Here is a 12,754-nt window from a genome sequence, read left to right on the forward strand (position 1 = left end):
CTTCTCGTTTATTTCCTACCTCCTTTCATCTAAGGGCAGTGGGTTGGTGGGATCTGTTGGACTGCAACTCCCATCATCCCTGACCATTGATCATGCTTGCTGGGGCTTGCTGGGAGTTGAAGTCCGACAGCACCTAGACTAGAGATTAGGCCTAGAGATTGAACCAACCATTTTAAAGAACCGGGGCCCTCAAACTACCTTCCTGCTGTAAGGGAAGGTTCTCAAAACACCAGCACCGCCTTGCTGCTGGGTTTTTGGGACGGCACCAAATTAAAAGCCGTATTTATAGAAGGTGTGGTTGTCATGATAACCAGATTGCCCAGGAGCTGAGAAAAGCGAAACGAGGAGGAAGAGCAGAATGACGTGTTATTGTTGTTTTCTTTTTTTAAAAAAAAAACAACAAAACAAAACAAAGCAAAACCTGCCGATGCTCTGGCACTCCCAGCCCACTGCCGCCTCAGGCTTCGGGCCTTACTTACTCACCCCCCACCAACATGGTGCAGATGGAGAAAATCTTCTCCGAGTCGGTGTTTGCCGACACATTGCCAAAGCCCACACTGGTTAAGCTGCTGAGGGCGAAGTAGAGGGAGGTGATGTAAGCGCTTCTCAGAGAGGGCCCCCCTAAAAGCTCCCACGTGCTGCCGTTCAGAGCCGGGCTGGTCCCGTTGACGGAATCGTCCTCAGCGCTGCTGTTCCTCTGAGCCAAGTAGTAGGGCGTCTCGAGGCGACGGGCCAGCTCCTGCAGCCACCCTGGGAGGAAGGGGAAGGGGGGAAGCAGGTTATTAGAAAGATCCCCTCCTCCTGAAAGCTAGCCGGCAAAAACCTTCAAAGAAACCAAGGATCTGGAAAAGGGCGCAGCATCAGTTTATATACTATATATATATTTGCACGAGCGCTCCTGTGCCGTTTACAGGGAAGTGCTTTCCTTTCCAGAAATAAAAACAACAGAACTTGGAAAATAATCACGTTGCATGGGCAGAGCGAGACAATGCCCCCCGCTGGCAGCTCCGCCTATCACAGGAGCTGTGACTTTGCAAACAGAAAGGTTCACCCCAGTGAGAGGAAGTGTGGCGTAGTGGTTAGAGTTCATGTAGGACATGGCGACTAGACATTCTGATTTTGCGCCCGCAACCCACGTCCCAGGAGCCATTGGGGAGCTTTTATATCCCAGATTTTAACATGGTAAAAGGTAAAGGACCCCCGACGGTAAAATCCAGTCAAAGGCGACTATGGGGTAGGTTGCAGCGCTCATCTCGCTTTCAGGCCGAGGGAGCCGAGCCGGCGATTGTCCACAGACAGCTTTCCGGGTCATGTGGCTAGCATGACTAAACTGCTTCTAGTGCAACGGGACACCATGACGGAAGCCAGAGTGCACGGAAATGCTGTTTTACTTTCCCGCCGCAGCGGTACCTATTTATCTACTTGCACTGGCATGCTTTCAAACTACTAGGTTGGCGGGAGCTGGGACAGAGCAACAGGAGCTCACCCCAGGATTCAAACTGCCGACCTTCTGATCAGCAAGCCCAAGACGCTCAGTGGTTTAGACCACAGTTCCCTTCTGCACCAACAGGGCTCCACTGCTCCTCACAATCACAGAATCTTTGCCCAGAGGCATTTGGTCCCATTTTCTGCCACAAGGAAGGGCCCGTGAGCAGAAGGAAGCGCCTCATCATCTGAACAGGGGGTGTCGTTTCCAATACAGTACAGCCAAATGGCTCTCAGCAGCTCAGGGCACGAAGGCGACTGACACCCCCTTTTGCCCTGCGTGTCTGTGCCCAAGGTCTGCAACAGGAGATTGCCACGTGTACAAGCTTGCGCCACCGGGGTCCAGATTGTGCTGAATCCCTTGTGTGTACAGTTGTACAGGTGAAGCCTGGGTGTACCCAGAATTTATATTGGGGGGGTGGGGGTGGGGAGTGGTAGGACCGAGCTACCTGCGACAGAAAGCGCCACCCAAGTGACCTCAGCGAGCATTTGAATTTCAAACATTCTGATTATTTCTACTTTTAATTAAGTATTTTTTTTAAAAAAACGTGATTTAGGGGAGCTGCTGTCCCTCCAACCACCCACCCCCTGGCTACGCCCATGGCTGCCGTGCTGTAGGCTTTCAAGCTGAAGGCATGGGTGAATGAGGTCAGAGAAGAGCTAGTCTCAGCACATCCCACTCATGCGCTTATTCAGCAGGTGTGCGGTACTCGCGAGGATAGCAACAGCATGCTATCTTCAGGCAGCAGAAAGCACAGGAAAAGGCTTGCCAATTCCCCCATCTGGACTGTTGTGGGGTGGGGGTGGGGAGATCAGGGGGTTGTCATATCGGCCAGCCCTCGCGTCTGAGACTGCCAGGTCGGCCCAGATGAAATCTCTCTCATCCATGATCTGATTATGGATGAGGAGGCTGATCTGGCATGCATCACTGAGACCTGGGTGGGTGAACAGGGTGGAGTTGGTTGGTCTCACCCGGCTGTGCCCACCTGTGTACTCAGTGCAGCACCAGGCCAGATTCGAGGGTTGGGGAGTGGGAGTTGCTGTGGTCTATACAGATTCTATCTCCAGGCTCTCTGTCCAGTTTGGGGGGGGGTGGATCTAGAGTGTGCCTTCCTGGCATTGGGCAATCGGACAGATTAGGGATTCTGCTGGTTTACAGCCCGCCTTGCTGCCCAGCAGTCTCCCTTCCTGAGCTGACAGAGCTGGTCCCAGAGGCGGTGTTGAGGACTCAAAGACTACACAGGTTGAAGAGACCAGTTTTTCAGGGCACAGAATTCCTATCGTGTCTGTGTGTGTGTGTGTGTGTGTGTGTGTGTGTGTTTTAAGGCATATTCTCCCCATCCCCAGCTACTCTACGGGTTACCTTTTACATTCCCGTTTACTGTGGGTTGAGGACATTTTTACCCATTCTTGGAATCCATGGCGGATCTACTGGTTTCTTCTGAAATACTGCAATGCGTTTTGGTGCTGCTTCCCCTATGCCGGTTTCACTCTTACTTCAAAACTGGGACTCCCAGGAGCAGGAGTATATACAGTGCAATCATTTCCTGGGGTTTGTCCTACATGTCTCACCCTCGGGGAGGGGTGTGTGTGGGATGTATCTTGGAGGAGCATCCCACTTCCCACCCCACAGCCTGTCCACTGCAATCCTACCTGTGTCTACTCTGAAGTAATCCCCACTGAATTCAGTTGGGCTTACTTCCTGGCTAGCATCTCGTTCATTTAAAATCACGAGGTGGGGTCACGAGATCCCTGCTCGTCTCTGACCCTCATATCTCTGCAAACGAAAATTGGGCAGCGGGGGGTGGGGGGTGGCGGTGGCGGGGTCTGTTTCCTTTCACTCGGTTTGGTGTTTTTTCCCAAAGTGCCAGGAGAGGTTGGGATCTTCAGGCAAGCTCCACAGAAATGCACGAACAGCCCTTTCCCCTCTCTTGCCAAAAACAACCCAGCGCACAGAAGAGCCCCAAAACATGTCCCAAAACAACCCAGCCAACATCAGTTGCTCCAGTTGCAGTTATCGAGAGAAAAAAAATATTGCTTGCTTTTTTAAAAGTGACGGGGCTGGGGGCGGGTGGGGGGAGATAGATGAAAAAGGTGTGCGTTTGTGTCAGTAAATCCCACACCGAGATAAATTAAGCGAGGGGCTTGGGAGATATCTCCCGACTATGTGCCAAGTGCTTTTGAGCACCGAGGTTCCGCCCGCTGATTGTCAGGATCCGAGTCCCAGAAGATTTGGCAAGGTAAAGGCAGCGCTTGCTTGCTAAGCCTGCCGTCACGCAGTCCCAGGAGTCGGGTAGACAACAGTAATTATAGGAGAACTCATCGCCCCCAAAGTGAAAGCGAGCGTGCGCGCCAGGACTATTATTTATGTGGCACCTGCAGCATCGGCTGGTTTGCATGCACGCGTGTGCACGCACGCGCATGCACACACACGTGTGCGCGCCCCCCATTGAGTCGCACAATGCTTGCTTATGTGGTGGGAAGAGCAAAGACCCCCTCCAAAATAAAAAACAACCGCTCACCGATCCCCGGCAGCTGAGAGGGGCTGCTCTCGACTTCGCGCTGACCGATGAAGTACCAGACGCAGGCGACCCAGTGCGCCAGGAGCGCAAAGACGGTCATGAGGAGGGTCAGCACCACGGCGCTGTATTGCGAGTACCGGTCCAGGTTGGGTAGCAGCCGCAGCAGGCGCAAGAGCCTCACCGTCTTGAGCAGATGAGCCCCGAAGTACTGAGTAGGGTGGGAAGGAGAGAGGGAGGGGGGGGGGAGAGAGAGAGAGAGAGAGAGAGAGAGAGAGAGAAGTTGCGTCAACTTGCATTGCCCCCTCGGACGTGGAGGGGAGCTACAATGTGGATGGCCGGGGTGGGAATCGAACTAGGGAAGAAGGGGATGTCCTGGAGGGCTGACGGAGGGGAAGTTGTGGGAGGGTGATGGGTATAGGTGCCAACTACCTGGGGCCCTGGGTGCCTGAGGACCTATAAAAATTTTCCATCAAGGTACCAAGCACCCACAAGTTTTGGTGCCAGCTGCATGGCACCCACGGACCCAGGCACCCACTGTTGTGGGGACAGGTTGGCGCTCCTGGTAATGGAAGAAGGGATCTTCAAGAATGGGACTACAACCAGATACCCTTCAGAATGCATCTCCCTCTGAATTAAATATAAGTTCAGACCTTCCAAGTGTCCCTATTTTCCAGGGATGTCCCTAATTTAGAGAAGCCGTCCCTGTTTCTGAATTGATCCCGGAAGGTCCCACTTTTCCTTACGATGTTCCTATTTTCACTGGAGAAACATCGGAAGGTATGGAGTTATCCGACCTCTGAGCCATCTGAAGGCAATCCTGTATAGGGAAGGTGTATTTTTAAAAAATGTTTAATGTTTTATTATGTATTTTTATATGTTCGAAGCTGCCCAGAGTGGCTGGGGCAACCCAGTCAGACGTGTGGGGTATAAACAGTAAAATTATCATTATGGAACGGGACGTCCCTATTTTCATTGAAAAATGGTTGGTGGGTATGTCAGTTTACTATCTTTCTTCCCAAAATTTAAAGCATGACTTTATTTGGGGGGGGGGAGAGTAAAGAAAAGGAAAGGAAAGGAAAACAATAAAATATATGCCAGGTCTGCTAATGAATTAGCTTAATTAGCTAAACAGCTTTAAAGTGCATCACACTTAGATTTAGGTTTTTGCCGTTTCCGTCAAGACACCAGCCAACAGCCCAAGTGGCCGTCTCGTTATCACATTTCTGGATATAGGCCTGCCACAAACTGGGAGGTCATCTGCAAAATGGGGGTGGGGGTGGCAGGTGGCTGGGTGTTGTTGTTTAGTCGTTTAGTCGTGTCCGACTCTTCATGACCCCATGGACCAGAGCATGCCAGGCACTCCTGTCTTCCACTGCCTCCCGCCGTTTGGTCAGACTCATGTTAGTAGCTTTGATCTGTCGTCCCCTTCTCCTTGTGCCCTCAATCTTTCCCAACATCAGGGTCTTTTTCAGGGAGTCCTTCTCTTCTCATGAGGTGGCCAAAGTATTGGAGCCTCAGCTTCAGGATCTGTCCTTCCAGTGAGCACTCGGGGCCGATTTCCTTAAGAATGGAAAGGTTTGATCTTCTTGCAGTCCACGGGACTCTCAAGAGTCTGGGTGGAGCTCAAAACTGGGTTGGAGCCCAGGTACCAGGACAGCCCCCTAGCAAAGAGGAAGCACTATGCCTTAATTTAAGAGTGAAGAGTTCCACAGGAGCTAAGGGAAGCTTCTGGCCTAGAGCTAACAGCAGTTCTGAAGTGGGGAGGGGTATTAATCCGCACCATGGGGGGGGGGGAAAGAGGAAGCTTGCCTCCCCACATGCAATGTTTGCAGTCCTGCTTGTCCTCCCACCAGTGCTGTCAAGTATCCTGTTTCCCCCGGGATTCTCCCTTATTTTAAGCAGTTCCCCGCTGCTCTCCCTTATTTTTTATTTCCCTTAAATTTCCCGTTTTTAATGGAAGCAGCTCCTCCCCTGCTGGCCTGGGTGGGAAGACCTCGTCTACTTGGAGAGAAAAGCCTCAGCCCTCAAAGCAAGTGGGAGCTATTTCCCATGCTTACAGAGGGGTGTATTCCTCCCCCTGCATCTGCCCCTATCCGTTGCCGCCAAGCCCCTCAGCCGGCCAATAGGGTTAGCTGGCGGGCGGAGCCTGGCTGCCTTTGAGCAGCTGCTGCTTCCTGTCCTGTTTTGATGGGATCAGACAAGAAGACGATGGGGCTCCATTGTGCGGAGCACATGGCTGCCCTCCTCTTTGCTCCACTCCGAGCCCAAGCCCGCTTGGAGTTTACATTGCTGCTCCGCCCACTTTTGCTTCTGGCTCCGCCCACCACTGACATGTGACTGTCCCCGGGATAGGTGAGACTGCTGATCCCTTATTTTCAAATCCGAAACTTGACAGCTATGCCTCCCACACACACACCGCTGAAGCTGTTATGGTTCAAAAAACAAAAAAAACAGGTGTATTCAGTGCATTCATGTTTTTAACATAATGTCTGGGCAATCACCTAAGAATCTTCAGCAAGCTGGTTTCTTTTTATCATTGCATTAATGTCTCTCGCTAAGGAGGCCGTACATCCCCACAGAGGTGACTCTGCCAATGCCATCGGGCCACTGCCGAGCTTGGGAGGACATGCCAGCTTTTCCAAACTGTATAAGCCCAGCAGATGCTAGTGATTATTAGCCCCACTGGGCCCTAAAGTGTGTTTCAGACAATGTTGATAACTTGAATCAACCGTATGATGCATTAGCGTGGGCTGTTTTAATTCAGGCCTGGGGTGAAGAGCACCTCTGAGCATATACAGAGTAGATTTCTCTCATGCCTGATGAATCGCGATTCTTGCAATCCATAGGAACGGAAGGCATGACTTAGCTGCAGAAACGTATTTCAGCGTTTAGGTTTTGTTTTTGCTTACATGTAAATCAAATGTTGAGGAAAAAGGGAGAGGGAGAGAGACAAGTTTCAGGGAGTGACATGGGTAAAAGGTAAAGGTAAAGGTACCCTGACCATTAGGTCCAGTTGCGGACGACTGTGGGGTTGTGCGCTTGTCTGCAGACAGCTTCCAGGTCATGTGGCCAGCATGACTAAGCCGCTTCTGGCAAACCGGAGCAGCGCACCGAAACGCGGTTTGCCTTCCCGCCAGAGCGGTACCTATTTATCTACTTGCACTTTGACGTGCTTTCGAACTGCTAGGTGGGCAGGAGCAGAGACCGAGCAACGGGAGCTCACCCCGTCATGGGAATTCGAACCGCCGACCTTCTGATCGGCAAGCCCTAGGCCCTGTGGTTTAGACCACAGCGCCACCTGCGTCAGGGAGTGATGTAGGAGAAAACCCCAAACCCAACTAGGTTATAATGCCAGCTTTGCCCAGCAAAATGGCACCAGGCTCCCAGTGGGAGATCTACGGGCAGCTGCAGACTTCAGCCCCTTTTTTTGCATCCTGTAACACAGCGCCTCACCCAAAACTCACCACATTGACCTTGAAAGCATAGAGGAGGTCGAACGGCAGTGCTGCTATGAGGTCCAGTACAAACCAGCGGGTCAGGTAGTGCAGGAAAATGGCATGAGGGTCAAACACCACTTGCCCTGACTTGCTCACAAAGGTGGTGCGGAAATTCAGCACGATATCTGGAAAGAAAGGGCAGAAGTGTTAAGGAGCAAGTCCGCAGCAGTTCCACCAGTGGTTGCTGTTGCACTACATTTCCCATAATTCCTGACCATTGGCCATGTTGGCTAGGGCTGATGGGTGTTGTAGTCAAGCAGGGCATGTGAAGGGCTAGCTGTAGTTTCCCCATCACCGCTGAGCTAGACTATGGTCTGCGGTGAAGCTAAATGGAAATAAAGAAAGAAACACAGCTTTAATCAGGATTGGCTGCCTCCTTTCTGTGGGATGTAATCCACTGAGAGCAGTCAAGTACAACATTCCTTATAATGCTAGAGAAGACATGCAAGGGAATGTTTGGTTCAGCCAGTCAAAACTTCCTGTTCCTGTTCCCCCTGGCTGGAGCATCCTTCCTTTTGCATGTGATAGATAGAAGGTGAGCGTGACCTAACGTGTCCAAGTAACAAAAGGACGAGTCAGCACACCTCACTCTTTTTCACTTCCTTCCTCGTTTGACCAACTTCTAGCTAGGACTGCTCTGCTTGCTTCCAGCTAGCCGAAGCACTGGAATCATTCCTCCCTATGGGGTAGATCCGCATGTACATATTTGTAACTAAGTCTGCCTTCAGCGATCACACTGTGCTCTGCCTGATTGTGTGTAAACCTTCTTTTTGTTACTTATCAATAAGACTGTGGTGTCTTTAGTCTTTTAAGAGGGATTCAAGGGAATTTACTAGGAATTTACAATTCAATCTGAGACGGACTGAATTGTATATTAGTGAGAAGCTCGCACGAGCCTGCAACCAGCTATCTGCTGTGCATGTAAAAAGGGGGGATGTAAACTCTGCTAAGTAAATAAACTTGCTAACGCAAGTTAGGAAGGATATTAATAAACAATATATCCTCTCCTGCCACCCTGAACATTCCCACACTTTCAGCTCAAACGCTGAGGAAGGCATAGGAGCGGAGGCTACAGGCTGAAAGGCACCGTGAATAGTAAAGGAGCTGGCTCTGCCTTAACTGCTTCACCTGATAAATGGGCGCAATTAATGACTGCACGCTAAAGTGTTGTATCGTGTGTTTGTGTGAGTGTTACCAATTGACCTATCATTTGATGACTCAGAAATGAATGTGGAGAAAAATGTCTGTTGGGAATTACTCAACTGAGGCAACGTGAGGTGATGTGTGCTATAAAAGATGCCTGCTGGTTGAGGAGGTGGAATCTCTGCCTGATGCTGTGATAGAGGAAGGAGGGGAACTTTTTACAGGGAGAAACGTGCTAAGAGGAAGGCACATTTGGCAAACCCTCACTGTGATCAACTCCCGCCCGGAAACCTATGGCCCCACTGTGGAAGGACGTGTGGATCCAGAATTAGCCTCCACAGTCACTTACAGACTCACTGTTAAGACCGTGTTTATCAAAGACAATCTTTCTTGGCTACGAGCGATCGCCAAAGAAGAAAGAAGAAAATATAAGTCGTTCCATTTTAAAGTTATGTTTTGTTGTTGTTGTTCAGTCGTTCATGTTTTATTATGACTTTTTGTATTGCATCAGATTATTATCAGGTGTGTGTTCTTCACTGCATATTTTGTTGCTATTGACTGCCTTGTGTATAATAATATAGAAAGGAGTTATACACATTTAAAGTGAAATGAAATGAAAAGTAATAATTATATCGTTTTAGTTTTTTGTAAACTACTTTGAGGGGTTCTCCCCCCCCCAATCAAGCGGTATATAACTTTTACGAAATAAACAAATGGAGAAATCAGCCATGGTTGGCAGCTGGCAAGCATGGCGCTGGATATCGCATTGCTTCTTTGTTGTCGAAAGTTTGGTATCTGTTACATGCACACACACACATGTGAACAAAGCCGTTTTGCTTCTTGAACTTGGCACAGGGATCCTGACATCAGCAAAGGCAAGCAGATCCAGTCCCTGGCAAAGCAAGGGTTTAACAAAGGGAACTACGTTTCCGTATAAAAGTTAAAGCAAATCACACAAGCTGTATACAGGAATAGGTCATATTGTGAATAAACTTTTTTCTTGTGGATTAAAAGAGGCTGGAGATCTTGCAAGTACTGCTACTCAGTCACCAACGGTGTGCTTACCTAGCACTGACTGCGAAGACCTCTGGCTGCACCTCCCAGATAAGGGTAGGAACCAGGAGCTTCCCCACCCAATCCTGCACTCCTGTCTCCCAGAACCAGAAGGGGACAGAAGTGAGAAGAGCAGAGGCAGCTTCCAAGTAGGCATAGCCTCCGGTTGCGTGTGCACAGCCCATTGGGGGAAGGTTCATAAGCTGCTGGAGTGGTCCTCAGTTGCTGCAAGTGCTCCATGGAGCATGGACCTGGGAATAGCTGCCTAGACTCTAGAGTGGCGTGTGTGGGTATTTGGAGCCGCGGAAACAATGGTAAGTGTTCATTCTTTGACAATGAAGAGTATGTACGCGACAACAGCTGCATGGATGCTACTAGCCCAGAGATGGAAAGAAGATAAAGTCCCTACCAGAGAAGAATGGCAAACTAAACTGTTGGATTATGCCGAAATGGCAAAACTGACCGGAAAGCTTGGGAACCAAGAAGACCAAAACTTTAACAAAGAATGGGGGGAAATTGTAATTCATCTGTAAGCAGATGAAAACTTCAGCAGGATTGCAATAACACTTGTAATGTAGCAAGTGCTATGGCGATAACTGAGCTATATAAAACATGGACTATTGAAAAACATGCAGTTGAAAAGGTTAACAATAGAAGAAGAGTAGAAGAGAAGAGTTTGGATTTAATATCCCGCTTTTCACTACCCGAAGGAGTCTCAAAGCGGCTAACATTCTCCTTTCCCTTCCTCCCCCACAACAAACACTCTGTGAGGTGAGTGGGGCTGAGAGACTTCAGAGAAGTGTGACTAGCCCAAGGTCACCCAGCAGCTGCATGTGGAGGAGTGGAGACGCGAACCCGGTTCCCCAGATTACGAGTCTACCGCTCTTAACCACTACACCACATAGGACCCACGGAGGGGAAGGTGGGAAGTCCAGAGATTTCTTTAAATGTGGGTGTGTATGGTTGTATTGTTATAATTTTATACTTGTAAAATAAAATACAAAATAGTTCAAAAAGAAAAGACATTGGAGAGTAAACTAACTGCTGCATGCTTTCCTTTGGCCATGAAGCATCCCTGACAGATAGGCTGTGAACTGAAGCTGGGACCCTTCACTGGAGGCTTTTAAGCAGAGGTTGGGTGGCCATCTGTCATGGATGTTTTAGTTAAGGTGACTCTTGGGGTCCCTCCCAACTCTGCAATTTCTACGATTCTCTGAGTCTACGACCTTCTGCTTGTTCTAACAGTGAGCAATGGCCCCTTTCCCATTCTTTCGTCCGATTCTGAACTCCTTACCTAGGATAAAAAGGATCTCAACCGAAAGATCACAGATGCTGGGGGGCGCCCGAGCGGCCTCCGGAAGCCCTTCATCTTTGGTGCCGCTGAAGCAAACACTGTAGGGCACGGTCACAGCCACGTACAGGGTGGCCAGCAGAATCAGGCCATCCCACCCGGCCTTGAAGGTCCCATAATGCAGCAGGATGAAGGGGGACTTGCGCGCTGCAGCCACCTTGTATTCGGGGAGGGCAGGCTTCTCCCCAAAGACACCCTGGAGAGAAGGACAAGAGCGGTCACCACTCCAAATCACAGGGCTGGGAGGCCACGGGCAGTGACTTGCCCCGCAAAGGAGGGCTGTCTCCCATATCGGCTGCCTCCGCATCAAAACCCACACAGTCCAGGCCCCACGGTAAGGTGAGAGCAAAGCACCGCAGGCAGCCCAGGCAATCTAAAAAGGTTCCCTTGCCCATGCAAACATACCTTGTGGAGCTTTCGCTTCCCTTTGCCCTGTTTCTGGAGATGCCCGGAGAGGTGGTAGAGCACAGCCCGGCTCCGGCGACGGTTGGCGTTGAAGCCTTTGGCCCCAGCTCGGCTGTAACGTCGCCGTCCACCTGACAAGGGCAGACATTTGGTGGGTTAAGACGACAGATGCTCCTTTCCGTTCTCATGGAAAGGGCAATTCTGAGGTGTGCAAGTGCCCAGTGGAAAATAATAATGATAATGATAATTTATTACTTATACCCCTACCCATCTGGCAGGGCCTCCCGAGCCACTCTGGGCGGCCCCCAAACAGAATATTTAAAAACACGAGAAAACATCAAACATTAAAAATTTCCCTAAACAGGGCTGCCTTCAGGTGTCTTCTAAAAGTCAGGTAGTTGTTTATCTCCTTGACATCTGATGGGAGGGCGTTCCACAGGGCGGGCGCCACTACCAAGAAGGCCCCCTGCCTGGTTCCCTGTAACCTCACTTCTCGCAGGGAGAGAACCACCAGAAGGCCCTCGGAGCTGGATCTCAGTGTCTGGGCAGAACGATGGGGGTGGAGATGCTCCTTCAGGTATACTGGGACGAGGCCGTTTATGGCTTTAAAGGTCAGCACCAACACTTTGAAACACACCTGCATTTCTAGGTGATTCCACACATTCCTCTCTATTGCTGCCTAGAGTGGATCTCCATTTCTCGTGAATCTTGTGCATATGTAGATGCTTAGGTTTTGATGACAAGGCTTTCAGCATGTGCATGAGCACACACACACACGTACACATTGGAGCAAGCTTGTTTTCTCTAGTTCTATAGGGTAGGACCCAAAATAACGCCTTCAAGGTGCGTGAGCGAAAGAAGATTCTGACTAAATAAACATCAGGAAGAACTTTCAGTAAGAGCTGTTCGGCAGTGGAGCAGACTCCCATGAGAGGTGGTGGACTCTGCTTCCATGGAGGTTTTTAAGTAGGTGTTGGGTGGCCATCTGTCATGGATGCTTTAGATGAGATTCCTGCATTGCAGGGGGGTTGGACTAGATGACCCGTGGGTTCTCTTCCAGTTCTATGATTCTACGACCATACTCATGTTTATCTGCTCATTAACATCACATTACCAAGGGGTGTGCATATATATATGTGTGTGTGTGCACGCACATACACAAAAGGACACATTTCCTACAAAAGAGACACAAAACCTTTTGATTCCTTAGCACTTGGATATGCTAAGTCTCTAATGATGATAAGAAACTTTACAGGACAACCCTATAGCTCAGTACTAAGCGCTGTGGAATTCAGAGA

The 12,754-nt window shown here is 49.9% G+C and overlaps 1 protein-coding gene across 1 annotated transcript in view; it reads right to left on the bottom strand.

The window, feature by feature from the left end:
* The window catches only part of KCNH3 (potassium voltage-gated channel subfamily H member 3), a 60,961-nt gene that overhangs the window by 12,664 nt on the left and 35,543 nt on the right, over positions 1-12,754 (bottom strand). Inside the window, exons 4-8 of the mRNA XM_033138788.1 lie at positions 11,457-11,587; positions 10,995-11,247; positions 7,472-7,629; positions 4,008-4,215; positions 484-750 (exon numbers count right to left, since the gene is read on the bottom strand). Coding sequence (XP_032994679.1) covers positions 484-750; positions 4,008-4,215; positions 7,472-7,629; positions 10,995-11,247; positions 11,457-11,587 — 1,017 coding nt within the window. The remainder of the gene's footprint in view (positions 1-483; positions 751-4,007; positions 4,216-7,471; positions 7,630-10,994; positions 11,248-11,456; positions 11,588-12,754) is intronic.

Source organism: Lacerta agilis, chromosome 2, assembly GCF_009819535.1.
Source record: "Lacerta agilis isolate rLacAgi1 chromosome 2, rLacAgi1.pri, whole genome shotgun sequence".
Lineage (NCBI taxonomy): Eukaryota > Metazoa > Chordata > Lepidosauria > Squamata > Lacertidae > Lacerta > Lacerta agilis.